This window comes from Ceratotherium simum, chromosome 26, assembly GCF_057802395.1.
Source record: "Ceratotherium simum simum isolate JZ-2026a chromosome 26, ASM5780239v1, whole genome shotgun sequence".
NCBI lineage: Eukaryota > Metazoa > Chordata > Mammalia > Perissodactyla > Rhinocerotidae > Ceratotherium > Ceratotherium simum.
In genome coordinates, this window is record NC_141925.1 from 32,373,669 (window position 1) to 32,399,407 (window position 25,739).

Sequence of the window (25,739 nt, forward strand, 5' to 3'; positions counted from 1 at the left end):
GGTGCTGGCAGAAGCCGCTCAGCCAGCTCCAGGGGACTGAGGGACTACTGGCACTCACATCCATGTCTGCTACCTGCTGTGTGGCCTGGAGCAAGTTCTTAGCCTCTCTGGCCCCTTTCCTCCTCGGGAAAATGGGGCAGCTGTGAAAATGAAGTGGATCGCTCCTGGACAGCACGAGGCAGGGTGTCAGGCACCTGGACGTGCTCGGTGATCGCGAGCTCAGGTCACCACTTCTCGACAGGGATCGCCTCGTGTTTACTCCTAGGGAGTTATCGTGAGAATTAAACCAGCAAGTGAGGCGCCGAGAGTCCATGAGAGGGGGCTACCTGGCGGGTGTGTACCAGATGCTGCTGGAGGAAACGATGTGTCCTGAGTGACATCTGGGCCCCGAAGGACTCTGCTGCTAAGAGGAAGAGACACAGTCACAGAGCAGGCCTGCAAAGAACGCAGACTGATGAATTATATTCTCTGAACAAACTAGGGTGTCCCCAAAGGGAACCAGTCAACGGCTTTTGGGTGAGTGATGAGAATGCTTCAAGTCCACCAGAGGGAATGTCCAGTGTAGGTGTAGGAACCAGCCTGGCCAGTGCCAAGCTGTGAAGAGGCTGGAGTGGCCAAGGAAGGATGGAATGGAGAACGTGGAGTGTCCACTAGGTTCCAGGCACTGCACCCCAAGCTCCTTGTAACCCTAAACACGATACCCCTAACTGCCCTGAGAGGTGGGTGGTATCAGCCTGTTTTCACAGGTAGGAGAACGGAAGCTCAAAGCTTAGGGGACTGCCCCGGAGCCCACCCTTAGCTAGGTCAGTGGATGGACACAGACCCTGGCCCTCCTCTGGCCCAGGCATCCTGGCCTGTGAACAGACTGAGAGTTGTGTGGGACCCGCAGGGACCCTTGGGCCCTTGCGGATGCAGAGAAGCTGAAGCCCCTGGGGGACACCTGCTGAGGAAGAAGCCCCGTTCCCGTGACTCCCAGGTCCCCTTGGGCCCCAGAGTGACTTCTGTTTCTGGAGACGGTCCCTCCTGGCCTCTAAGTTTACGGTGAGGGCCAAGGTCCTGATTTAGAGCCATGGCCCCTCCCCAGCACGCGGGACAGTTTGCAGGGCGGAGGTGTGAGTCTATGTGAATGAGGAGGGAGACAGGCACATGGGAGGTGAGTGTCGGGGAAGAAAAAAGAATGCTGGTCACAGGAGTCTCACAGCTGCTTTCCTGCAGGATGCCCAGACTTACCACACACACTTAAACTGCCAGAGGAGGAGTGTGTGTATGGCTTTTCCCAAACTTATTTAATAAAGAACCCCTTCTGTGGAGCACCTTAGGCCGCCAGGGTTCTTTATGGTATGAGTTTGAGAAACATCAAAGCCCAAGGCTGATGGGCATTTTGACTAGGCCTTGGCATCACTGGGGGCCCTTTTCCTGGGAGTCCTGTCTGCACACAAGGTGCTGGATGGGATGCTGGACACTCGACCTGGGCTTCCCGCCCACCTTCCCCCACCTGATGGTCCTAGGTTTCCAGGAAACACTCCATCTGAACAAAGAGTGCTGCCACCCAGAGGGCGGGGAGGAATGTGTGCAGCTCCTCATAAGACTCATCAATCAGGGTCTGTTCCACTCCTGAGCACTCACCCAGGAGAAATGAAAACATGTCCACAGCATTCACGGCAGCTTGATTCACCAGAGCCCCGAACTGAATGTGACCCTTTATCCACCAATAGGGGACTAGATAAGCAGATTGTGGCCTGCTCTCGGCAGTGAGAGGATGGGCTGTGGATGAACCCAAAGCCCCCAGACGTGGTGCACCCCAGGATCCCACTTCTGCAGAGTTCTAGGACAGGGAAACCCTTGCCGTGGCAGACAGCAGATTGGAGGCTGCACCTGCAGTGGGGGAGGGGCACGAGAAAACTTTCTGGAATGATGGAAATGTCCCATGTCTCGGTTACACAGGTGTATGCATCTGTCAAAGCTCCTTGAACCGCACACTTAAAATCCGGGCACTCACTTCACTTGTATAAACTGCATCTCAGTAACAGCTGTTTCATGACGAAAGGGGGCAGGGATATTTTACAACCACCCACCCAGAAGCTCTTTTGGGCCTGTCCACCATTAACATTGTTCGAACCTATGAAATAAGATGCTAACGTACAAAACTCGGTAAAATTGAGAGTGCCGTGCATTTTCAAGTTATAAGCAGGACAACACGTGACTCGGGACGACTTTCCAGGGTTAACAGTGCTTCCAGCCTTGTAGAGCAGGCGTGTTTGCAGAGCTCCATCCAGTGGCCGTCGGGGGACCTTCACTCTTCAGGCAGCTGAGCACTGGCCGCGGGAGCCCAGAGCAAACCAGAGGCCCCGGGGAGAGCAGGAGGCCTAGCGAGAACGGAGGGAACCTTGTTCACACTTTGAGAAGTGCTTCTAACAGGTTTCACAGCTGACGCAGTCTGGTGGACCACGCTAAATGATACAATTCAACGTTTTCCTACGAAGGCTTTTACCCCCAAACCAGCTGCTGAAGCAAAGAGAGCAGGCGCTCCGGTACGTGTTCCCGAGCAGCAGGGAGGAGGGAAGGGGTTTCTTTCAGCAACTATTCCCTGTAGACACTTTGGCCCAGAATCCACGTGGCCCTTGGAAGCCACAGCAAATTCTGCTTTTACAAACCACACCCTCCGCAGCAGTGGAGAGGAGAGCTCGGTCCACCAGGTGCTGCTCTGCACGCGCAGACACATGCACGCACACACGCCGGCCATGAGAAGCCCACGCAGTCCCAAGGGGCAGCATTGGAGCTGGCATCACAGAACCCGGCTCCTACGGGGTCAGGAGCCGAGGGTGGGCATGCAACACTGGATTTCTGCTTAGTGAAGGCTCGGCACAATGCCGCTTACACAGCCATTTCATGCTGGAATTTCTGACATCCCAGCCAAGTGAAATACTGAATGCATGAACTGCACGTCGGGGGCACAGTAAGTGCTATGGCCATACAGGCAGATAAGAAGTAGTTGTAAGATAACACAGGCTTAAAGAAAATGTTGGGTTTTAAAAAAACTTGTTACCGAAAATACATGTGTGTGGTGATGGGTTATAATTAGTATTTTGGTGGTGAACATGATGTAATCTATGCAGAAATAGAAGTATAATGATGTACACCTGAAATTTTTACAATGTTATAAACCAATGTTACTGCAATAAACAAAAAATTTAAAAAAAAATAAAAAACTTGTTACCGAAAAAGAGGCAATGGTGAATGGCAGAGCAGTGGGAACATAGTCTGGCAGGTGGGCTCTGGGCATGCGCCGAATGGCCAGCTGGAAGACCCCGCAGGCCTAGCCTCTGCTCTGCTGGGGCTGCCTGTTGTGTGTACACAGCAGTTTCAAACACCCACAGATGGTTGTTAAAAGGGGACAAGGCTCCTTGGAGACATGGCTTACCCAGGGTGGGCCTAGGGCATCTGGTACCAGAACGCAAGGAGGAGCTACAAGACTAACGGGGTCCTGTCAACAGGACCCAGAAGCTGGCTGGAAGGGGCTCCTCTTGGCCACATTTGGGACAATTTGAGCATAAAAAAAGACAGTGAGTGAAGAATTAAAACACGTTGAATTAAAAAAAACAAACAAACAAGTTCATAGTGACCCTCAGAGAGGCAGGGAGCAGACAGAAGAAGGGAACAGACGGAGAAAGTAGAAAATGGCCATTTTGTAACCCCAATGCGATTGCTGATTCAGGAAGGACCATGGAGAGACTGGAGGCCCCAGGTGAATGGTGTTGGGAATATGCAGGTGCTCCGAGGGTCCATCACCCACATCGCCAATGCGTCAGTGGGAAGAACCTGTGATACAGCTCCCACCTTAACCAGTGCTCAACCCCGGCACCCCCACAGGGACACACTGACACCAGACCCCTGGCCTCGTACAGTCAGAGGGGTGCACTGCCCCGGAAACACCACCTACACCCATGGCAGGTTGAGCCTCAGATGCCTTACAAGGACTACAGTGTCATAGTCCGCGTGGCCACAGCTAGTGCCCAAAAGGAGGGGCCTGGCCCGTGGGCAAGTAAAGGACAGGCTGGCCGGTGCCCTGTGGGGGCCGGCACACCCCACGTGAGAAGGAACAAACACAAGACAGAGAATTGGGTAGCTAGAGGCAGAACCCAGAAGATAAGCAGGATGGAGAGGGGTAGTCATCCTGCAATGACTCAGAGAAGACAGGCACAGCTGGGGCTGAGCCAACTGGTGAGGACAGGCATAGTGGACGAGAAAAGGAGCCAGGTTGAGTCCCCACAAAGGGAGAGCAGCAAACAGAAAATCCACAGGGCGCTGGTAACTGGACACCCTGTGCCTAGGTGCCAACGGACTTCCAGTTCCTGTACCACACCCTGGGCTCCATCACTATCCGCTGTGCCTCCTCCTGGAGTCTGGGCTCCAAACTCCCTGTGTTCCTTATTTCCAGAGTCCCTCCATTGCAGCCCTCATTACCACAGCACCTCTGTGAGCCTCTGCTCCTTCAGGAGGACCTGAGCCCACACGTGCTCTGCAGCCTTCTCCTCAGCCCCTCCTGCTCCCCACCTGAGCCCGGCCCATCTGGAAGTTCCTTCCACTCCCTCAGCTGTCGAGTACCCTTCTAACCTTCTAAACTGTAGAGTCATACCATTAATGGCATTGGAGATAGTAAAAGGCCTTGGAGAACCTAAAAGGGATTGTTAACTTGTGACTCAGTTTCTTATAAAAATCAGCTGCCATAGTAGGGTCACGCTACAGCGATTTTTAAATATTTATTTATTTATTATTTAGTGTGTGTGTGAGAGAGAGAGAGAAAGAGGAAGATCAGCCCTGAGCTAACATCCATGCCAAGCCTCCCCTTTTTGCTGAGGAAGACTGGCCCTGAGCTAACATCCGTGCCCATCTTCCTCCACCTTTTATGGGACGCCGCCACAGCATGGCCTGACAAATGGTGTGCTGCTGCATGCCCGGGATCCGAACCTGGGCCACCAGCAGCAAAGCACGCGCATTTAACCGCTGTGCCACAGGGCCGGCCCCTGCAGTGACTTTTAGAGCGGAGGTGAGGCGGAAGGGCAGGAAGGGCGGACACAGAAAGGTGGCCTCTAACGGTGAGTCCCAGGTCAGGTGGCGCCGTCAGGACAGTTAACTGATGCCTGCCCACACTGCAGACAGACGTGGGGCCTGCCGCCGCGAGTCCCTTCATGCTCCCCGGATCTGCAGGACAATCGAGGTAACGCTTCTGCACGGGAGTTAGGATTCCACGACTGTGTGTGTCGTGCCTCGGTTTCAGCAGCACGAGGAAGAAACCCAGCTGTCTGAGAGGACAGGCTTTTGTGAAAAATGTCATGACGGTTTGCGCTGTTGCTTCCCCAAATGTGAGACGGACCACACGAATGAAGCCAGCTGCGCCTGGAGTTTTCCTTGAAGGAGGGTTTTAATTATGAATTCAACTTCTTTAACTGATCCAGGACTGATCAAGTTTTCTATTTCTTCTTGGGTCAGTATGGGTAATCTGTATCTTTCAAAGAATTTGTGCATTTTATCTAAGTCTTCAAATGCTGGCATAAAGTTATTACTAAATTCCCTCACTGTCATTTATTGCCTGTGCAAGTGTCGGGACATTTTACTCAGCCCCACAGACCCCATTCCTCAAAACCAGTGTTGGGCAGGATAGAAAGGACCTAATTTGGTCTCGATGAAGGAATTCTCTTCACCTCTGTTTCTCAGGCCACCATGTGATGAACAGAAGACATCTTAAACCCTCCTGTAATTTGAATTTCAAGATATATTCAATATAGTGACCAAAAACCGTATCAAAGATTTCTCTCCAAAAATACCTTGCTCCCCCTTTCCGTCTCTCTGAGACAAGCTGTTCTGCAGCTTCGCCCCGAATGCCCCAGCAGGATCCTGAGAACATCATTCCCATTCTGGTTCTGACTTCACAAAAGCACAGTGACCATCAGTGGCCTGAACAGCTGCTGTCCAGCATTTTGGAACATTCCTACTTCGGCATTTGTCATTTCTTCCCACTGGCATTTAGTCCTCATCCAAGCACAAGTTCCAGGAGAGCAAGTGAAGAGTGCTCTTGAAAGACTCCTGTTCAAACTGCACCACCCCACGATGCCCCTGCACCCTGCCCCTTCCCCGGGTCCCAACACAGCACCTAACAACCTCCCGCTCGTCATCCTGGCCTCTGTCAGTGACCAGCTGAACCATCTGTGACAGGTCCTTTCCTCCCCAACCTCTGATTCCTCATCTGCAAAAAGAGAACGACAACAGTGGGGCCCATCAAATGGGGCTAAGCACTAAATCCAGCCGCGTCACGGCACCACGCTAAATCCAGCCACAGGGATGGCACCACACTAAATCCAGCCACAGGGACGGCCACCAGGCTAAATCCAGCCACAGGGACGGCACCACGCTAAATCCAGCCACAGGGACGGCACCACGCTAAATCCAGCCACAGGGACGGCACCACGCTAAATCCAGCCACAGGGACGACACCACGCTAAATCCAGCTGCGTGGATGGCATCATGTGAGGCCTGCGATGAGAAGTGCTCAGCGGATGTCAGCTATGACTGTTGTTAGGCCAGAGAGAGAGGCGGGAGGATGAGAACCAGAGGTAGGCAACATGCAAATAACTCTAGTTTTCTTCAGAAAAACATTTGACCAAGAACCCAAAGCCCCCTAGTGTCTGAAAGGTCCCATTCCTGAGGCACTGGGCAACATCCTGTTATGGGTCCACTGCAGAGAGCCCGCGTGTTCCGAGACTCCTCAGGTGACAAGCCAGGATGCACTGAGATCAATCAGGAGAGCGCCAGCAGGACTGTGGGGGACTTGGGCAGACTTCCTTCTTTGGGGGGCTGATTCGATGCCCTGTGTGCAGCAGCACCTGCAGGGCCACCCAGTCAGCACCTCCGCGGCAGCACCAGCCAGAGGCCTCCGCCCCATACAACCTGCGGAGCAAACCCCCAGGCCGTGGCCTGCGCTGGAACTAAGATGCATAAATCCACAATCAGCCCACTCTTTCTTCCTCTGGCTGATTACACAGCGGCAGGACAAGGAAGGCACAGCCAACAGCTTGATGAAGTGATGACAGACACTCAGGGAACAGGAATCGGCTGCAGATGGGTGGGAGCAGCCCTCGGGAGATGATGAAAGTGTTCCTAAAGTGTATAGTCGTGTGCCGCATCACGTTTCAGTCAACGACGGAGCGCACAGACAATGGTGGTCCTGTAAGCTCAGCGCCATGCCGCTGAGGTGTGCAGCGGCTGTACCATCTAGGTTTGCCTAAGTACACTCTATGATGTTCACACAATGACGAAATTGCCCGACGCGTTTCCCCTAACGTGTCCCTATTGTTAAGTGATGCATGACTGTATTGTGGTGATGGTTACACAACTCCATGAATTTACTAAAAATCATTGAGTTGTATTTTTAAAACCGGTCAATTATATGGTATGTAAAGTATACCTCAAATAAAGCTGTTTTTAAACATGTAAAGGCGTCTTATACGTGCCAAAAGTCAAAACAGACAGAGGGGTGAGTAGTATTGGTATTATTTAAAATGACACAACATGCAACTCCCCCAGCGCCTGGCAACCACTCATCTGCCCTGTCTCTCTGGATTTGCCTCTTCTGACATTTCATATAAGTGGAATCGTACAATATGTGTCTTTTGTGTCTGGCTCCTCTCCCTCAGCATCACGTCCTCAAGGTTCACCCACAGTGTAGCAGGTGTCAAGGCTTCATTCCTTCGTGTGGTGAACCAGACTCCGCTGCATGGACATACGTTTTGTGTAGCCATTCATCCATCAATGGACATTTGGTTGTTTCCACTTTTGGCTGTTGTGAATGATGCTGTTAGGAATGTGGGTGCGCCAGTGTATGTGTGAAAGAGGGCCATTTTGGCGGGCCTAACAGTCCAGCACAGTAGATGTCCATAACATGGGCTGTGCCCATGGGCAAAGCCAAGGGCAGGTGCTACTGCCATAGGGCACACCAAGTCTGATGGTCCAGTGCTCACGCACAAGGAGAACACCCAATGGTGCGTCCTGGAAAGGGGTGCGAGGAGGAAGAGCCACTATTCCTTAAAACACTTAGTCACTGCCTTCTCAACAGAGGCCCGGACACATGCAGAGGAGAAATGAGGAAATGAGGAGTGGCCTGGGGTGCAACCAGCACTTGATGACTCAGTTCCCACTTGAGCCAGACTACCAGCCCCAAACTGACCGAGGTGGATCCAGGGCTCCTGTGAGGGGAGGGTAGAGAAGGGAACAAGGTCAAGGGCTCCATTCATCCACTCTTTCACACACTTCCGGACAATAAATGTGCACATCTCATGTGCAGAGCTCCTGCCTCCTCACCGGTTTCTGCCAAGAAAAGTCCTTCGCCTGATCCTGCACTTGGCACTGAGGGAGGCTAGGCCACGGTGGGGATGCTGCAGGCCAGGAATAAGGTGACACAGCACACTGTCCAGGGAGCCACGTCTTCCTGCACCCCAATCGCCAATTCAGAGCCGATGGCCACGGGGCACAGACATCCAAGTAGGAAAAAGTCTGATCCGTGGAAACGGAAGACATCAGCGCTAGTGCTAAAAGACAGGATGTGACGGAAGGTGGGATGAGTCTCTTGGGAGGAGGGTGCTGAGCAGAGTGGGGGTATCCGAGTGGTAGATGGACAGTGGGCTGCAGAGAGATCCAGGCCAGGCGCAGGAGCTGGGCTGCAGAGGCCAGACCCCCTGAGACACATGTGGGGCCTTCCGTCTGTGAGTGAGGGTCTCAGCATCCTGTGGAAACCCACAGTCACTGCCCTTCCTGTGTTCACACTTCTAGGTCCATCAGCTCCTTTAGTCCTCAGATAACCACTCTGAACACTGCTATTACTGTTGTCATTTAGGAGGAAACAGAAGCCCCAAGGGCTAAGAACTAACACTGCCTGATTCTGAAGCCTGAGGACTCTTTCCTCTTCACCCTGGACGACTAAAATTCAGGAGACGCAAGTTGGTGGCTCTTCTAACAGCTACGTTTGTCCCGTATTTTGCACCTGTACATAGGCTGGCTCGGCTGACACCCAGGCAGGTAGAGGGCTTGTAGGATGGATGTGGCAATACCAGCAGGGGTGGATGTGACTGCAGCCAAGGGGCGGTGGGCCCACGCGGGGAAGGTGCCCACGAGCAGTAGGTAAAGGCGCAGGAGGCTTTTGGTCTGGGTGGCTCTCGGGGGCTAACTCAGCTGGCGGCGGACAGCTAGCAGTCAAGCTCACAGCCCTGGAGAGGCTGCCACTGTCCGTCTGCCAGCAGCAACTACAGCACAGATGGAGCACATTCTCAGCCCCTTCTGGACACTGGAGACAGGAGATAAACTATACACCAGGCCTCCCAGCAGAGGCAGCTGGAGAAGACAGTGTGGTTTTCTCAGTTTAACGAAGGCCAACGGGTCAGGGCAGGGAAAGGGCAGCTGGGCCAGCCAGGCCTTTGCTTTTCCAGTAGCTCAGAAATTTCCCCACAAGGCTGGGAGAGTTCACAGGGAAACCTAATTCTGCTGAATTAGCGCTCTCCGATGAAGAAAGCTCCAGGGCCTGAGCTTGTGGGAGCGGGAGGCAGGACAGCCCCTGAAGTGTAAGCCAGAGGGGGCCACTGCCTCCTGGGAACTCGCTCTTCCGAAGGAAGCCCTGGATTTTACTTAGGACATTATGTCCCACGATGCTAAGTAGATGTGAGCAGAGCCACAGTGCCCACCTATGAGCACCACCATTCTCACCTCACCTCCTGTCCCACCCCAGGAGGGTCCTGCCCCTGGACACTGCCCTGGTCCCACACAGCCCATGGATGGGCTTACTGATGAGGCCCATCCACTCCATCATTTCAAGGGGTCCTTACAACAGCGATGGGTGCAGCAACAGGAAGGGACAGGGGCCTGTGGTCACCACCTTGTAAGTGCAGAGCAAGGCCCAGGGCTGCCTGTTCTGACTCGGAACCCAATGACCTTACTAGGGTTGCGCATGTCTCTCCCATGCTGGGCTCATCACTCAGGGACCAGCACGGGACCATGGGACCTCTGTCTGAGCAACCTCTCCCAGGCTGGTTCTCCCAGCCAGACCAGGAGACTAGGCAAGCACCTAGGGTTCCTGCTCTGGCTCTCGGGCTGCGGGCAGGCAGCCAGGGACCAGGGCTGGAGGCTGTCCCTCCCTCAATGGCCGAGCTCTCTCTGTCAGGGCCTGACTTCAGGCTGGGTCCTTCCCTGGGGGCACAGCTCATGGTGCCAGTGGGCGGGGCTGATGGCCATGGGGCTCTAACGACAAGGCACCGCGTGTCCCGGAAGCTGGGAGGAGAACCCGAGACTGCCACAAGCCCTAGCTCCCTCTCCAGCCTCAGGTTTCCCATCTCTATGGGAGAGCAGCCCCTGGCAGTCCTCAAACTTCCACAAGCTTCCCCCAATCCTGAGACAAGCTCCAGAGCAGTTCCTCGGACTCAGGGTCTGGGAACAGAGGCCCCTAGCTGGCTTCAATTCTCAGGTGCTTGTCAGCACCGACAGTACGGGACCCATGTGGGGAGCACATGATGTAAGAGACATTCAAACAAAACAGCCTCTGGCCCAGCCTGGGCTTGGCCGACGGAGCCCGTGTGGGCCTCCCCAGGGCCTCTGTGGTTTCCACGGAGCCGCCGCGGGCTGAGGACACCATTAGTGATCCCAGATGGGCTGAGCGCTGCAAAGGAATCCCTCCAAATGCTCTTACATCTGATGTAGGGCAAGCTTCATAGAAGGGACATGGACACCCACTGGGGGAGGCATTTAAAGAGGAATCCACACTTTAAGTTTCCAATCAGGGCTGGCCCGGGAACAAGCTACAGAGGAAAGGACGCGAGTTTCCGAATTTCTGAGCTTTTACCTCCTTTTGGCAGGGCCTCTCCTTCTGGAATCCAGGGTCCCCCAGCCACTTCCAAACTCCCCTACTGATTGAGCCGTTGCTGACCCCGTCCTCGGTTACTCCCTCCAAAACTCTTACCTGCCTGATGCCCAGCCTCCTTGGCAAGGCATGGGTGAGGAGGGCGAGGGTGAGCAGACACGGATGACCCTGCACGGGGAGATCTGCCACAAACAGTCCTTCCTTCTGGGCAACAGCACCCTAACTCTGCCTGACCTGGGTGAGGTTCTAGGCACAGGCCTGCAGGGCAATGAGGGAGAAGTCGCCTGGCTCTGCGTCCAGGACTCTGGCTACCTGATGTCTGCCCTGCTGTCAGGGGGCCGAAGGCAGACCCCTGGTCTGGGCGCCTGCACGGGCCCTGCAGCCAAGGCTCTAAAGGGGAGGCTCCAGGGCACTGCCTCTGGCAGACAGGTTGTGAGCACTTTCCCTTGTGTCATGGGTGGGGTTTAGGTCCTATTTTAAGTTGCAGACGTTGCCTGCTTTCTGGGAGGGACGTTTTTGTGAAGAGGCCAGCATGTGGAATCTGCAGGAAACCGCTGGAGGCACTGGACACTGGGAGCCCAGGCACACACATCACTTTTTCTGTCTGCAGTACTAGGCCACCTCCCTACGTAGGTCCATTTGAATTTTTCTGGGTCACATGGCCAAACCATACTCTGCTTAAAATGCAGTGTGTGTGGTTTGAATGACTTAAGAGCGAATTCCTGTTTTCCTCGCAGACTGTAGGTTTCTGTGCCCGCCTGTTTTCAGTGAGCACAGAGCAGCTGAAGGAGGGGTGAGACTGGAAGCAGAGAGAAGGCAGTGGTGGTGAGCAGGGCCCCCTCTCCCTCCAAAGGAGACCCATCGGCCGGCGCACGACCCCGGGAAGGGCTGGGAGCAGGGCCCGTGCACAGGTGAGCCATTGACCCCGGGAAGCAGCCGAGATGTCGGCCCTTCTTGCTTTCTGACCTTTTGGTTTACAGCGTTTAAAAATAGCTGGGAGACGGGAGAGATTTAACAGCTGAGTGAAGTTTCTCTCTGAAAACTAAAGTTTGTTTATACTGCAGGTTGGTTCCAATAAAGAATAAAATGAAATCTATTTTTCTAGCATTTGGAACTGGAAACGACTGCGCAGACTGCTCAGGTCTTCCTCATTAAGATGAATAGTGGTTAGAGTTCTGTCTCCAGAAGATGGAGCTAGAAAAGGCTTGTCAATTGTCAGAAAACCCATCCAGTGTTGACCGAAGCTGCCAGATAAATTACGACTCCTGGATTGTAATCCTAGGGCAGTGACACGGAGAAGTTTTAATCTGGCAGAACACAATGAACGTTTTATGTAGGCACATCTGGAACGTATATGTTTTCATGGGGCATAAAACCTGGAAATGGAGGGTTCTTTCCACGATGGCTGTGGGGCGGGACCAGGGCTGGGAGCCCAGACACATGGTTTTTCCACCCAGGGGAGGGCTGGGCGGAGCCTGGGAAGGAAGGTGCAAGTTTTCAAACCATGCAGGGTCCTGGCCAGCCTTCTGCACAAAGCGGGCATTATGTTCCAGTCGTGTTCGGTATGATGTGGACTGCTGGAGGGAAAGGTCCCCCATGACCACCTGAATCCTCTCCGTAAGCAGGAGGGAACCAACAGATTGCTCCCCTACCCCACCCCCCATGCCAGGTTCACCTCATCTAGTAAGATCTTCATAAAGATGATCCGCGGTGATGTGCGCCTGACACGTACCCAGGGGCTTATTAATTTGCCTAAGATCCCAGGCCTGTGAAGTGAACACTTGGGCTTCCCCACCCGCAGAGGGGAGGTGTTCCATCCGCCCACTGGGACTGGGACAGTGACTGCTCAGAGCTCCTGAGGAGGCCCCAGGAGCAATGCCTTCAGTCCCTCTGGGGACAGGGATGGGCTGAAGCAGGCTACTCATCCAGCCCAAGTGGACCTTGAATTAAAGCCCAGGGCCCGGTGGGGCCCCACACAGCTGCCCTGAGAGGTCCCCAGTAGGCTCCCTGTGCCTGCTCAGTCTTGCCCTGCCTCAGTTAGGCTCAGTCAGGGCTAGCCTAGCGCATGGTGACTCAGAGAGCCACGAGCCAGTCACCTCAGGGCCGTGGAGGATCAGAGCAGCGGAGGGCCTGGCAGGACTTGGAAGGTGGCAATGGGGGGACTGAGATTGCCAGAAGAGGGGATCTGTGAACAGCACGTGCCCAATGTTCTCAGGGCTACACAGCCTGTAAGAGGGGTGCTGCCTCGTGGCCAAAGCATCCCCTCTGGCTAGGCATCCCTAGTCTGCAGCCCAGCACTGTGGGCCCAGTTGCATCACTGTAGGGACCAGGCGGTGGCCACGGCTGGGTGGTGGAGGATGGGAAAATGGGTCAGGCAGCTGGTCTGGCCCTTGCAACGAGCTTGTTACGCTCCTAGCTGGATACGAATGATCTCAGACCAGCATCAGACACGGTCCTCTGAGATTGGCACAAAGGAGGACAGCAGAAGGCCACCAAACGCCAACATCCTCCTCTCTCATCAAAATGAGCGACTGTGAGGGGCTGGCCCGGTGGCATAGCGGTTAAGTGCGCGCTCCATTGTGGCAGCCCGGGGTTCACAGGTTTGGATCCCGGACACGCACCGATGTACCACTTGTCAAGCCATGCTGTGGCAGCATCCCATATAAAATAGAAGATGGGCACGGATGTTAGCCCAGGGCCAATCTTCCTCAGCAAAAAGAGAAGGACTGGCATTGGATGTTAGCTCAGGGCTGATCTTCCTCACACACACACACAAAAAAACACACAAAATGAGCGACTGTGATCCTTTACCAGTCATGCTGTGCCCTCCCCGAGCCTGCCCTCCCCCAGGCCAGAGTCGCAAGGAGCCCAGGGAAAGGCCCCACTTCCTGACAACACCAGCGCTAGAGCAAACCCCCGCTTCCTGGGACACTCCTCCCACCACCCACCCAGCCCCAACCCTGCAGCAAGTCTTCCTCAAACCCTCCTCCTGCGGTGCCCCGAGGATCCCTGGGGTGCACGGGTGCCCTCCCTGCACCAGCCCAGCCTGTCCAACACAGGCGCCAACTGCAGGTGCTCAATGGCTATGGGGCCACAGGCCACGGGGATGGACGGGCAGACCCAGTGCCCAGGGCCAGGCTCCTCAGGCGCTGGGTTGAGTGTATGGTGACTGTTGACAGGAAGATGCATCTTTAACATCTTTAACACGGCAGGAGAGAGAGAGGGTTGCAAAAGCTGAGTTCTTTTGAGCTCAGCTTTGGGAAGAAAATGCTGCATTCACGACACTTTAAAGGGACCACAGGACTTCCAGGGGACAAAAAATGGTGACCCCTGGACTGGAGACTCTTTGTGCCCTCCACCCTTGGAGCATGGCCAGGACCAGTGGCTTCTCATGGAGCTGGGGTGGTTGAAAGAATGGGCCTTGGGTACCAACAAGGAGCACTCCCCTTCACCGTGTCTCCTGAGCACACAGCTGCTGAGATGGGTACGGCTGCTCGGTTTCAAGGGAGATGACATGGCCCACAGATGTCCAGGGCTCGGCTTGGCCTCACAGGAGGGTAAGCCCTTCCCTAGGTGTGCTCTGGGCTCCCACCTACACAGGAAGCAAGATGTGCCCACAAAGGCTGTGGGGATGGCAGACCAGGCACAGTCCTCTGCCCCAGGCAGGAGCTGATGCAACTACGTCCACTGTGTAGAGAAGGAGCTCCAGGGCACGGCCGGACCGGGTGAGCTCTGTGTCTCCCGGAGGCATGCGTGTGTGCATGTGCACATGTAAGTGTGTCTGGGAGACAGGCACCCGCTTTGAAGACTCAAAAGGAACAAAACGGAACCTTGTCTATCCTCATGCTTCAATACTATTATCTCCCCCTACCCATAAAGGACACTCAGAACAGTTCCTGGGACTGAGTCTGAGGGCGAGGAGGAGGGGAGGTGCTGGACACTAGGTCTCCACAGACACGGTGTGAACTGGCAGAGGGCCATGCTGCCCACCATGTTCCCTTCTCTGCCCAGGCCCCAGGTGGGGGTCAGAGAATGGTCCCGGGGCTGGCTCCCACATGCCACCTTGACCTCAGTCCCAGGTGGCACCCTACGTCCAGCATCTGTGCAAGCTTGTGTCCTCCATGCTGCACCACCGTACAGCCGGCCAGGGCTGGACGGCACAGGGCCCGCCATGTATGGGCTGACACGGTGACTCACCCGGCCGCTTGGCTCCCAGTCTGCAGAGAGCACAGGCAACTGGAATGGAGACATTTACACAGCCAAGACCAGAAGGCACTAAAAAAGGCGAGTCCTGCCAGAGGGCTCGAGGGAGGGAGGAGCTGGCCAAGCGGGAAAAGGCGTTCGTGCCCAGGAACAGAGCAGGGAGGAACCTCTCGAGGGCCTCCCACAGAAGGCGGTTTATGTGCCCTGTGTGGGGTGCTTGTCCTGAAACTCAGCTCCGGCCCACTTTCCCGCCACCAGGTTAACACAGAGTGTCTAATGCAATCACCACATCCTCACCTGCCTTTCATACTATGAGTTGGTGGTGAAGAAACAACCACAGCCAGAGCTGTCTGCTGATGACCTTTAGATGATGGAGCCTAGAACGACAATTCCCAAAAGATCTGAATCTGAGACCAACAGATCCACAGGGCGTGAAGGTGACAATGCGCCCGCGTAGGCAAGCTGAGGACACACAGAATCACCTAGGAGAACCTTGACTTCAAAGGTTTATGCTCTTTTTGTACAGAAAAAGAACTTGTGAGCCTTTCTGGGGACAGGCACAGGATTGGAAAGGACCCCTGATAGCAAAAATTCACAAACAACTTAAACATCCACCATGGGGGATGGTTAGCAAATTATTGTCACTGTTCTATGGTGATTACTCATCCATTAAGATGACAATAAAACCAGGCAGAAGCATGGAAAACAGTCAATAACCAAGGGCTAAGTGGGATTAGCAGAACTCTCATGGATATAAACTCTCGACTATGTGAAAACACGTCTGTAACAGGAAGTAATCAGTGACAAGGGGGGCAGCTGCCCAGGGAGGGACCCAAAGGCCAGGAGGACCACCCAGAGCCCCCTGGGGAGGAATGGGGGCCCTCAGAGGAGGGAGGAGCCAGCACTTCCCACACTGACCCTCCCCCCGGCCCTCGTTGAGATGGGCCACCCTCTAACTCTGGGGAAGCAGTCCTGGGTGAGGTGGGGCCCATGCTTCCTAGAACTCTTCTGAAAGACTATTTAAGGAGCTACAGCCAAGAGCTGCTGTAAAGAGCACAGCATTCTCAAGCTCTGGCCTTGGGGAGCTCCCAGGGGACCCCAGAGCAGGACCTTGGCAGCCCTTTGTGTGGCTCAGGAAAGGGTCCGCATCTTGGCCTGAAATTGGCCACTAGAATAAGCGAGGGGGTCTGCCTTGGAGGGTCGGTCCATCTTCCCAGGGAATTCCGAGCGTCCTCTGCTAGGGCGCACAGCACGGTGTCAACTGTGCAGGTTCTGGCGGGAATGCACAGTGGCACGGCCGCACAGGAAAACACTGGCAGCTCCACACAGTTAAGCATACTCTGACGAGGAACCAGCAAGCCTACTCTTAGGTATTCACCCAAGAAGGAGGAAAATTTATGCTTACACAAAAACCTGTATGCAAGCGTTTAGAGCAGCTTCACTCACAATAGCCACAATCTGGAGATAAGCCAACGTCCCTCAGAAGGCGAACAGACAGACAACATGGAGCATCCACAGTCGGGTTCTGCCAGCATAAGAGGGACGACCTGACCATGCACATCACGGTGAGTCTCAATGCATCAGGCTGAGAAACGCCCAGACTCCAAAGGTGCTGCGCATCTGGACGCCACTCACAGGACATTCTGGGAGAGTCAAAATACAGAGCAGACCAGTGGTTGAGGGGCTGGGGTGAAGGGAGGGGCTGACCACCAAGGACTGGCACGAAGGAGTTTGGGGGCGAAGGAACCGTTTTGTACCCCACGCGTGACGGTGTTCACATGATCAGAGGCATCTGTAATATGTGCCAAAAACAGTAAACTCCACTGCGTGTAAATTTTTAAAAACGTACAGGTTCTCGGGCCAAACTGCCTAGGTTCAGATCTTGATGCCATCATTAACAGTTGTGTGACTGAGCAAATGACTTCCTCTGTGATGTGGTCACCTCGGGTGTAAAGTGGGATGATAACTGTTCCTGCCTCTTGTGGAAAGTGTAAGGCTGGAGTAAATTATTACGTGGAAAGTGCTCTGAACAGCATCGGCACCTGGTGAACCTGAGTACATGGGGACAATCTGTCAGCCGAGGCCCTGACCACTGAGAGCCTGTCATCTCCATCCCTTCTCTGTGCACTGGCCCGCTCTCTTTGGGGGGGTGGGGGGGAGACTGTCAAGACGAAAGAGGAGCTCAGGATATAAGGGAGCCGGGAAGTTGGGAGAAGAGCTAGAATCGTGGACAACTGCAGGAGAAAATGTCTTCCATGTTTTGTTATTTTATCTTTCCAAATAAAACCCACGAGAGGTGGTGAGGAGAGAGGTAGTCCAGCACAGCAGACGCAATGGCTGACCAAATCCAGCCCCCGGAGTCCTCTTTGCTCCTAGGAGGGCTCAGCCGTTCTGACTGTGAGACAAGGGGGCGTGGGCTGAGTGAGGCCCAGTAAGACGGGGTGTGTGCCCAGGCACTCTGCTGGAGGAGGGCTCAGTGCCCCTCAGACTCAGAGGGGGCAGACGAGCGAGCCCACCAACTCTTCACCAGACTGGTCTCGCCAAGACCAGGGATTGAGGAGCATGTCATCTCTCACCTGCCGGGACACCTCGTTCCTGGCCCGATTCTGAAGGCAAAGGATGGTGGAGGAAGGGGAACCTGTGTGAGTTTGCACAGTATTTGAGGCCAATTCTACCCCTTGCTCACAGCCTGGGGGCAAAAGGATCAGAGCTCAAAACCTCAGTTAACTACCCAAGAGACTGGAGCAGGGCTTGGCGCAGCAGAGACACGCCAACACAGGCGCTGGCTTTGCGTGCTGCTGGGACACAATCTGTGTCCCAGATTTTGAGGGTTTCTGTGTGGCCTTCCTCTCCTTGAACGTTCCCAGGCGTGGGAAGCGGTTGGGTGGTGCCTGTCGTACAGAAGGGGAGGCTGAGACCCGAGAGTTCAGGTAGCCTGCATACAACAAGCACGTGTCGACACCAGAGCAACGCCTGTCTGTGGACTCAGAGCTGCACGGCCTCTCAGCAGACAACTCACCCCACGGGGAAGAGAGGAGGTAAAGCCAGAGCCCCTTGGCCCCGAGGAGGGCCCCTTCCCTCTCCAGAAAAGCACACAATGAGGCAAGCAGCCTCAACAAGCTTCCCAGCCAGCAAGGAGCCCAGGATGTGCCCTCAGGGCCAGGGCCAGACACACGCTCTCCTTCCACCCGGTTGGCTGACCCAGAGCCTGGTCACCAAATCAGATAAGGATCTGGGTCAGGGTCAGGTGGCCTCTGACCACAAACGCCCCAAACACCACCAGCAGGGACACTGGACGCCTCAGGAAGTGCCTGAAACACTGGCCAGCTGCAGAGACTGGACATCAGGAGAGCGTAATGCTTTTTTCTGACCTGTGGTCAATGTTCACAAGATCTTCTTTCCAATTTGCCTTAATTAAAAAAACATTCCAAATCACTTCCTCTCAGTCTGGTCACTATTCTTAATTTCCATGTCACTCACTGTGTCTCTCTCGAACCAAGAAAGCCAGACACGTACCTGGAGAAGCAGTGGGTCCCCATCACCTCTGCAGGCCTGTGGGAGGGAGAGCAGGGTTAGTACGAGGTAGAGCCGTTGATGCACCAAAGTAAGCACACTGAGGCAAATACATATTAACCAACAGTTATAGAGGGTGCATCACAGTGTATGGTGGGTGTCAGACAAAGGAGAATGGTGTGTATATGTAATATGTACAGGCACCGAAAGGTATCCGTGACATAGTGAGAAAAGCCAACAACAGATCCAGGTACGCAAAGATTCCACGGACTAGACAACCTGTGTGTATAATGAACACATTTCCAAATGCCAAGTCTGCAAAAGTCTGGGACACAGGGCCAACTATTCCAGCTGTTGTATGTTGGAAAGAAAGGCCATTCACTTCACTCTCTACTTCTGAGTGACTCTGCCAGCCTGGCCCAAGCAAGGACGTGCTCCAGCCCACACGTGGCCTCACAGTGGAGGGACTCCTGTGCCCCATCACAGACCGGCGGCTCTGCAGGACCTATGGCTGCCCCCTCAGAGAAAATGAAAACTGGCTGAAGAGCCAGGCCCACTTTTGAGCATTCCATGAAAATTAAGTTTCCAATTTTATTGCCTTCAATTTCCTTTGAATAAACAGCAATGCTATCTCCCAGCCTCATCTGCTATTTAGTTAAAATTTAGAGGGAAGGGGTATTTATATGGAAATGAAATTATTTCCGTGACAGAAACTCGGTTAGGAGGGCTCTGAGTCTGTCAGCGCTGTTATTTAAAGCCCTGACTGAAGGACATTAGGGCTCAGCCGCAATAAAACATGCCCGGCTGAGAGGCCAGGAGGCACCACCATCCCGGGGGCCAGCACCCAAGGCATCCACCGCTTCAGTCCCTAGAGTCTACTTTAAGAGCAGAGTCCCGTCACAGAGGCCAGAATCGGTCAGAACTTCTCTGGGTCCAAAAGTCGGAGGACACGTGTCAACTCGACTGCCCTGCTTCCAAGCGTTGTGGTTCTGGCGTTCCCTCCACGAGGGCAGAGGCCCCAACAGAAATAAGCAGGATGCACTGGACAGGCTCAACATCCAGAACTCCAGCCCCTGGAAATCCTTCACTGAACTCCTCTTTGGGGAGATCAAGGCCTCTGGTGCACACGCCTCAGAGAGTGGGACTTAGATGTGACACGCTCAGAGGATGCGTTTCCTTTAGGAGAGATAAGGTTCATTTTGGTGTGGGGCGAGGGGAGGCTGAGGCGATGTCCTTGCACCTCCCCCAATCTCACAGGTACGTGGGCCCCTTGCTCCAGTGGGACCCAACTTGAGATTGCCCCAGAATCCACCAGACAGGGAAACTGGATGTCAACACCAATTCCTGTGACCATCCACTCTTGGTGGGACTCAAGTTTGGGTGCAGAAATCTTCCATTTTAACGAGCTCCCAGAGCATCGCTCTCTTAGGGGCACAGGCTCTGGGAAACGCTGCTCCCCTCCCACCAGGGCAGGCCCCTCTGTGCTCTTTGAAAGAGCTGGCTCCCCCGATGAGTGACCCCACATAACGTTGCAGGGTGCGCTTCTCTTACAGACTGGCCGCTGCCCGAGATGAGCTCCCACAACATGTCCTGGATACAGTACCCAAGTCACGTCTCCACGGCCGTGGAAGACGTCATAGCTTCACAGAGCATCATCTCCAGGTGCGTGCACGTCTACGTGGCTCTGTTTGTCCCAGTGAGCTTGGCGACTGGGCTCTTCAACCTGACCACCTTCATACGGGGCCGTGCCAGACTGGGCGGCCTGGACATGTTTCTCTCAGATCTCACCATCACCAACGTGCTGGTGACCCTGCTCTCACTCACCGCCATCAGCCGGCCCGACTACCTGGCCACAACCAACCTGAGCTGTGCCATCCTCTCCTTTCTGTCCAACATCTGCTACTTCAACGCTCAGTATGTGCAGCTGGCCATGCTCTTTGTGTTCCTGCTGCAGGGCTCCTCCTCCTGTCTGCACACAGCCACCAGCTGGGCCCAGAGGCCCGCGGTGGGCCTGGCTGCCATTGGGGGCTGTGCCTTCTGCAGCTCCCTGGGAGTGGTGGCCCTGCTGGGCACATCCGGGAAGCTGTACGAAACCACTCTGTGCCAGGTGGACCCGCTGACTGCCTGGCCCGAGTATGAAACCGTCAAGGTCAGCCTGGGCTTTGGGTTTGCCCTCATCCTGAAGCTGGCATTCTTTATCCTGCTCATTGTCCAGCTGGCTTGGCGGGCAGCTCCTCCCCAGAGGGACGCGGCCTCTGCTCACCTAGTAGTTCTGGCCGTCGCCCTGACCACGTTTGTCTGCCGGCTCCTCTACAACATCGCGCTCCTCCAGCGGGCCAGGCTGAAGCTGCAGAGGGACATTGGCTCACCCAGGGACGAGCTCCTCATGAACCTTGCTGAGCTGGTCCTGTTTGGGGAGAGCTGTGTGAATTCCCTGGCCACCCTCTTCCTCCACAAGCCCTGCAGGCTCGCACTGCTGAATATTCCAGCATTTTTCGCCCAAAGGTGCAGGAGAAGAGAGGCCAGCAACAGCTTCTCCTTAAAGAGGGTAGAGAGTTAAGTCGGAGACCCTGCCTGCCGGAAAGAGCCAGAGAGGCAAGTGAAGGAGTCTTCCTGGCAGTTAGGGAACACCGCCTGCTGAAACTTGACCCTTCTTGGGGAGAGCCAATGGCGAGGGTACGATTGTTGGGAGGCGCTTATTAAACATTAGCTTTCCGGCATTTGACACAATTTATGCCCAAGCACAACACTTTGGCCCCCAACACTCACACCTAAAGAAAACCCTGCAAGTCAGGGATGCAGTTAATGTGGGGACCAGACACAGCAAAAGCTGGCCAGACACAGACCTGGTCTGGCTGAGATGCTCTGAATTGTGAGGGGGATTCCACGCCTAGTCTGTCTGCTAGCTGCCACATCTCTCTACTCCTACCTCAACCAAATGACAAAGAGGGAATCCTCAAAATAGAGACAGTATTCCAATAACTTTATGACCATATTATATAATCTGGTCCTCAATGGTCGTAACTGGTTAACCTTCAACACTGCCAGAAAGTTTGGGCCACATAAATCTTGCCAAGAACAAAAAAGGTTTGTTTTGTCTTTTTAAATTTATCACTGTTGGAGCTCTGAGAATATCACGTACACACTTAAAAGCCCTAAAGATAACTGATGTAAGCCCAGTGATAACAGTACCATAAAGCACTTTTTGCTCCCTGTGACCTGGTAAGTAGTTGATGCCCATCTCCAGGAGCTCCAGGTCGGTCAGTGAAAAGCTCTGTGTTTCAAAAGCCCCATGTTCCATTTGACACTATTTGCATAAAGGCTAGTAACATATGAAATATAAAAATACAAGGTACAGTAATTAATCTTATTCCAAATTCACTGTCATCATTCTTGCTGGGTTTATATTAAGATTTTCTTGGTTGAATAGAGAAGAGAGACATGCAAAGGAAAGGTGTCTCTCTGGCTTTATGAAACCTATACCCGTGATAGCTCCGACTTTTTTTTTTTATTAAGACTTTACTTTTTTAGAGCAGTTTTAGGTTCACAACAAAATTAAAGAGGAATTAAGAGATTTCCCATATGTCCCCTGCCGCTACATGCACAGCCTCCCCACTATGGACATCCCATCCCCACCAGATGGTGCATTTGTTACAGTTGATAAATTACACGGACACATCACTGTCACCCAGAGTCCACAGCCCACATCAGGGCTCACTCTTGGTGTCGTACGTTCTATGGGTTTAGACAACTTTATAATGACATGTATCCACCATTATGATCTCATAGAGAGTATTCACTGCCCGAAGAATCCTCTATGCTTTGCCTATTCATCTTTCCCCTGGAAACCCTTGGCAAAAGGGTTTCTGATCTTCTACTATCTCCATAGTTTTGTCTTTTCCAGAATGTCATATAGATAGAATCACACAGTACGTAGCCTTTTCAGACTGGCTTCTGTCACTTAGTGATATGCATTTAAGGTTCCTCCATGTCATTTCACGGCTTGATTGCTCATTTCTTTTTAGCGCTGAGTAATATTCCATTGTCTAGATAGCTTCTATTATAATGAATACGTTAATGTGAACCTGCAAACCAAAGAACAAAACCATGGCTTTTGTGAGTTTATCTTTTCAATGTTTATGTATTTTCATTACTTTTTTGGAAGAAAAAGGATTTGAATATTATACAGTTAAGTAGCTTCTGTAATATACCATTAAAATATTAAATGCTTTTCCCAAAACCCTCCTTCTATTTCTTCTGCTTCGTTTACTCACATATCCATAAACCTTTATTACAGACCACAAGCAAGAGCAAGATCTGCTCACATGTACCCCCACTGTGGTTTAGCAGGGAACAGGAACGACAAAGCTGGGGAGTGTGGAAGGAGCACGCACCCTTCCACCTGCAGTGACCCAGCAGCATAAACAGCATCAGGGCTGACATGTTAAGGCTGCTTCTTCACATGATACAGTAATTTTTTATTAGATGCTGGACATTGTGAATTTTCTTTGTTGAGTGTATTTTATTGTCTTTTCAAGGGTATTGAAGTTTACTCTGGCAGACAGGTTCTTACTTACAGATCAGCAGGATTCTCTGGAGAGTTGTTTTTTAGCTTTGTTAGTCAGAGTCAGGAGTAGCCCAAATACTCAGGGGTCCCATGCTGGGGTCTCTACTCATTGTCATAAATGTTCAAAGATGTCTCTGTAGTCTGGGTGGAACTGGGACACCGATCAGCCCCACGTAAGCTCTGGGAGTTGTTTAGCTTACAGCCAGCCTGTAGTTGTTCTCAGCTTGGCCTTGAGGATTCTCACACTGTGCATGCACAGATTCAGCCAAAGATTTCAGGGGACTGCTACCCAGACCTCAGAGCTCTTTCTCACCGTGGCTTCCTCCTCTCCAGTACTGTACCTTGCCAATTCCAGCTCCCTCAGCCTTCCAGAAACCCAGTCTCCATCCCCTCAACGTGGCCACATCATCCTGTGCTGCTTGGAACTCCTACTGCCTCCGGACAGGAGCCAGGGTGGCACACCATTGTTGTTCCTTCTCTTGGAGGTCAAAGTTCTGCTCCACCTATTGTCCCCATGTCTGAAAACTGTTGTTTCCTACATTTTATCCAGTGGTTCATGGCAGGAGTACAAGTTCCCTTACGTTACTCATGCATGGCCACAAGTGGAAGAAACTAAATTAATTTATAAATACACAATAGTAGATGCCAACGGCTTGTTAGCTTCAGAACTACATGAAGTGATTAAAAGTTCATGTGTGCTCAGGGCTCCCTGGAGAAATGGCTGACTCCAGGACTGGAACAGCAAACATGCAGGATGAGCCTAGAGAATTTGATCCCACTGAGTTTCTAAGTATTTCAGCTCAAGAAATAATTTTAGAAACTCAACCACAAGAATGTAAATTGGTGGTTCTCAAATTTTTTTTTTCAGCAGTAGGATCCTTTCTTTAAACAAAAGCCTATAAAGGGGCCCAACATATGAGACATTAACAGGCCATGCTCTGACCACAGTGGAACGGTGAGGAAATCCAACTGCTAGAACAAGGTCTCCCGACCCCAACCACTGGCCCCTGCAGTAGGCTCTGGGATAGTGGCCTGTGGTAGCCCCTAAGGTAGGCCTCGTGGGAGCCCCTGAGGTAGGCCTTGTGGTTGCCCCTGTGGTAGCCCCATGGTAGCCCCTGAGGCAGGCTCTGCAGTAGGCCCCACCATAGCCCCTGCAGTAGGCCCCGTGGTAGTCCCTGAGGTAGGCCCCACCGTAGCCCCCACAGTAGGCCCCACCATAGCCCCTGCAGTAGGCCCCGTGGTAGTCCCTGAGGTAGGCCCCACCGTAGCCCCCACAGTAGGCCCTGCAGCGGCCCATGCAGTAGGCCCCGTGGTAGTCCCTGAGGTAGGCCCCACGGTAGGCCCTGCGAGGCCAGGGCTGCTGCCAGACGTACCACATGAGTGTCGTCCATCTACCCCGCATCCTAGGACAGTCTGGACACATGGAGAACAGGAGCTTTCCAAGGACAGAGCCAAGAGAAAGATCTGGAGCCAACAGAGAACTAAGAGAACATGCAGGTCTGTGGCTTCTAGCAGCGGGAGAATATTTTAATCCAGAAGAAAGCATACATGAAAGCTGAACTTTAAAAAAACAAATCAGAATTGACCAGGGGAAGAGAGGGAGGGAGATGCCACTTCCTGTGGCTCCTCACCTCTCCCTGAAGACACAGCTTGGGAATCACTTAAGGCTAGGCTGGGACAAGGACCCGGGTCTTCAACCTGGTATTCTAGAACATTCCACCCATAAACACCCCCTGGGAACTTGATGGCCCCACCTGCGGGCAGAACTTGGTGTGCGCCATCCGTTTGCACTTCTGTTAGCCACACGCACGGCGTTCTGGTTGCCATTGGCACATCACTCTCAAAGAATCAGAGGAAATGTCCAGAAAGCTTCTGGCAACAGCTAAGAGGAGCCCAGCTGTCCAAAAAGTCAACACCCACGAAACCCCAAGGACTGCTTCTTTATGGTGTCATAAATACCCCCAGGGTGAGTGAGAGTGAGCGTGCATCGAATGCTGGAGGGCTGGCATGGCGCGGTCAACTCTGAACACTTAAATCCCTTTCCATAAGGGAAAAAGCTGTACGATGGGGCTGCAGCAGACCCATTGAATTTCTCTAGGAAACAGCCTCAGACAATGGAGACAGCATCTGTTCACCACGCTACAGTCTGTACACACACATCTGCACACGCACGGGACTGTGGTTGGGATCTCATTGACTCATAATGACAAACAGGGCCATGACAACTGTGCTGAGAAGCTTCCACTTCCAGCAGCACAGGCTCAGGGCTGGGTCTGGAGAGCCAAGCTCAAAAGGAAGGAAGCACCAGGTGGTTGCCCTTCCCCTCACCGGGCTGGCTTCCAGGCACAACACACACGCGCCCAGAATTTAAGGCTCCACACTTGGCCTGGGCCAGGCCATTATCCTGGGTGATTCTGAAGAAACCCTGAGACTCACTGTGGGTCTGCAATATGTCCTAATAGCACAGGCCTTCTTCGGCCAGCCGGCAACAGACTGAGAGGGTGCAGGACGGTCTGTCTGGGGGCAGTCACAGACTTCCCAAACTAAGTATGTGCAGAA

At 53.4% G+C, this 25,739-nt stretch overlaps 2 protein-coding genes across 2 annotated transcripts in view; one reads left to right on the forward strand and one right to left on the reverse strand.

The window, feature by feature from the left end:
- The window catches only part of CHLSN (cholesin), a 157,645-nt gene that overhangs the window by 71,501 nt on the left and 60,405 nt on the right, over window positions 1-25,739 (reverse strand). The window contains exon 3 of the mRNA XM_087449233.1: window positions 18,617-18,652. Within this exon, the coding sequence (XP_087305359.1) occupies window positions 18,617-18,652 (36 nt within the window). The remainder of the gene's footprint in view (window positions 1-18,616; window positions 18,653-25,739) is intronic.
- On the forward strand, window positions 11,717-21,173 carry LOC101407016 (uncharacterized). Its single transcript, XM_004440928.3, has 2 exons — window positions 11,717-11,808; window positions 20,167-21,173. The coding sequence occupies exon 2, from the start codon at window positions 20,184-20,186 to the stop codon at window positions 21,171-21,173; it is 990 nt and encodes a 329-aa protein (XP_004440985.1). The 5' UTR covers window positions 11,717-11,808; window positions 20,167-20,183.

What these genes read in the sequence shown, in the direction of transcription:
- LOC101407016 (XM_004440928.3), top strand. Translation starts at nt 20,184, where the DNA reads ATGAGCTCCCACAACATGTCCTGGATACAGTACCCAAGTCACGTCTCC.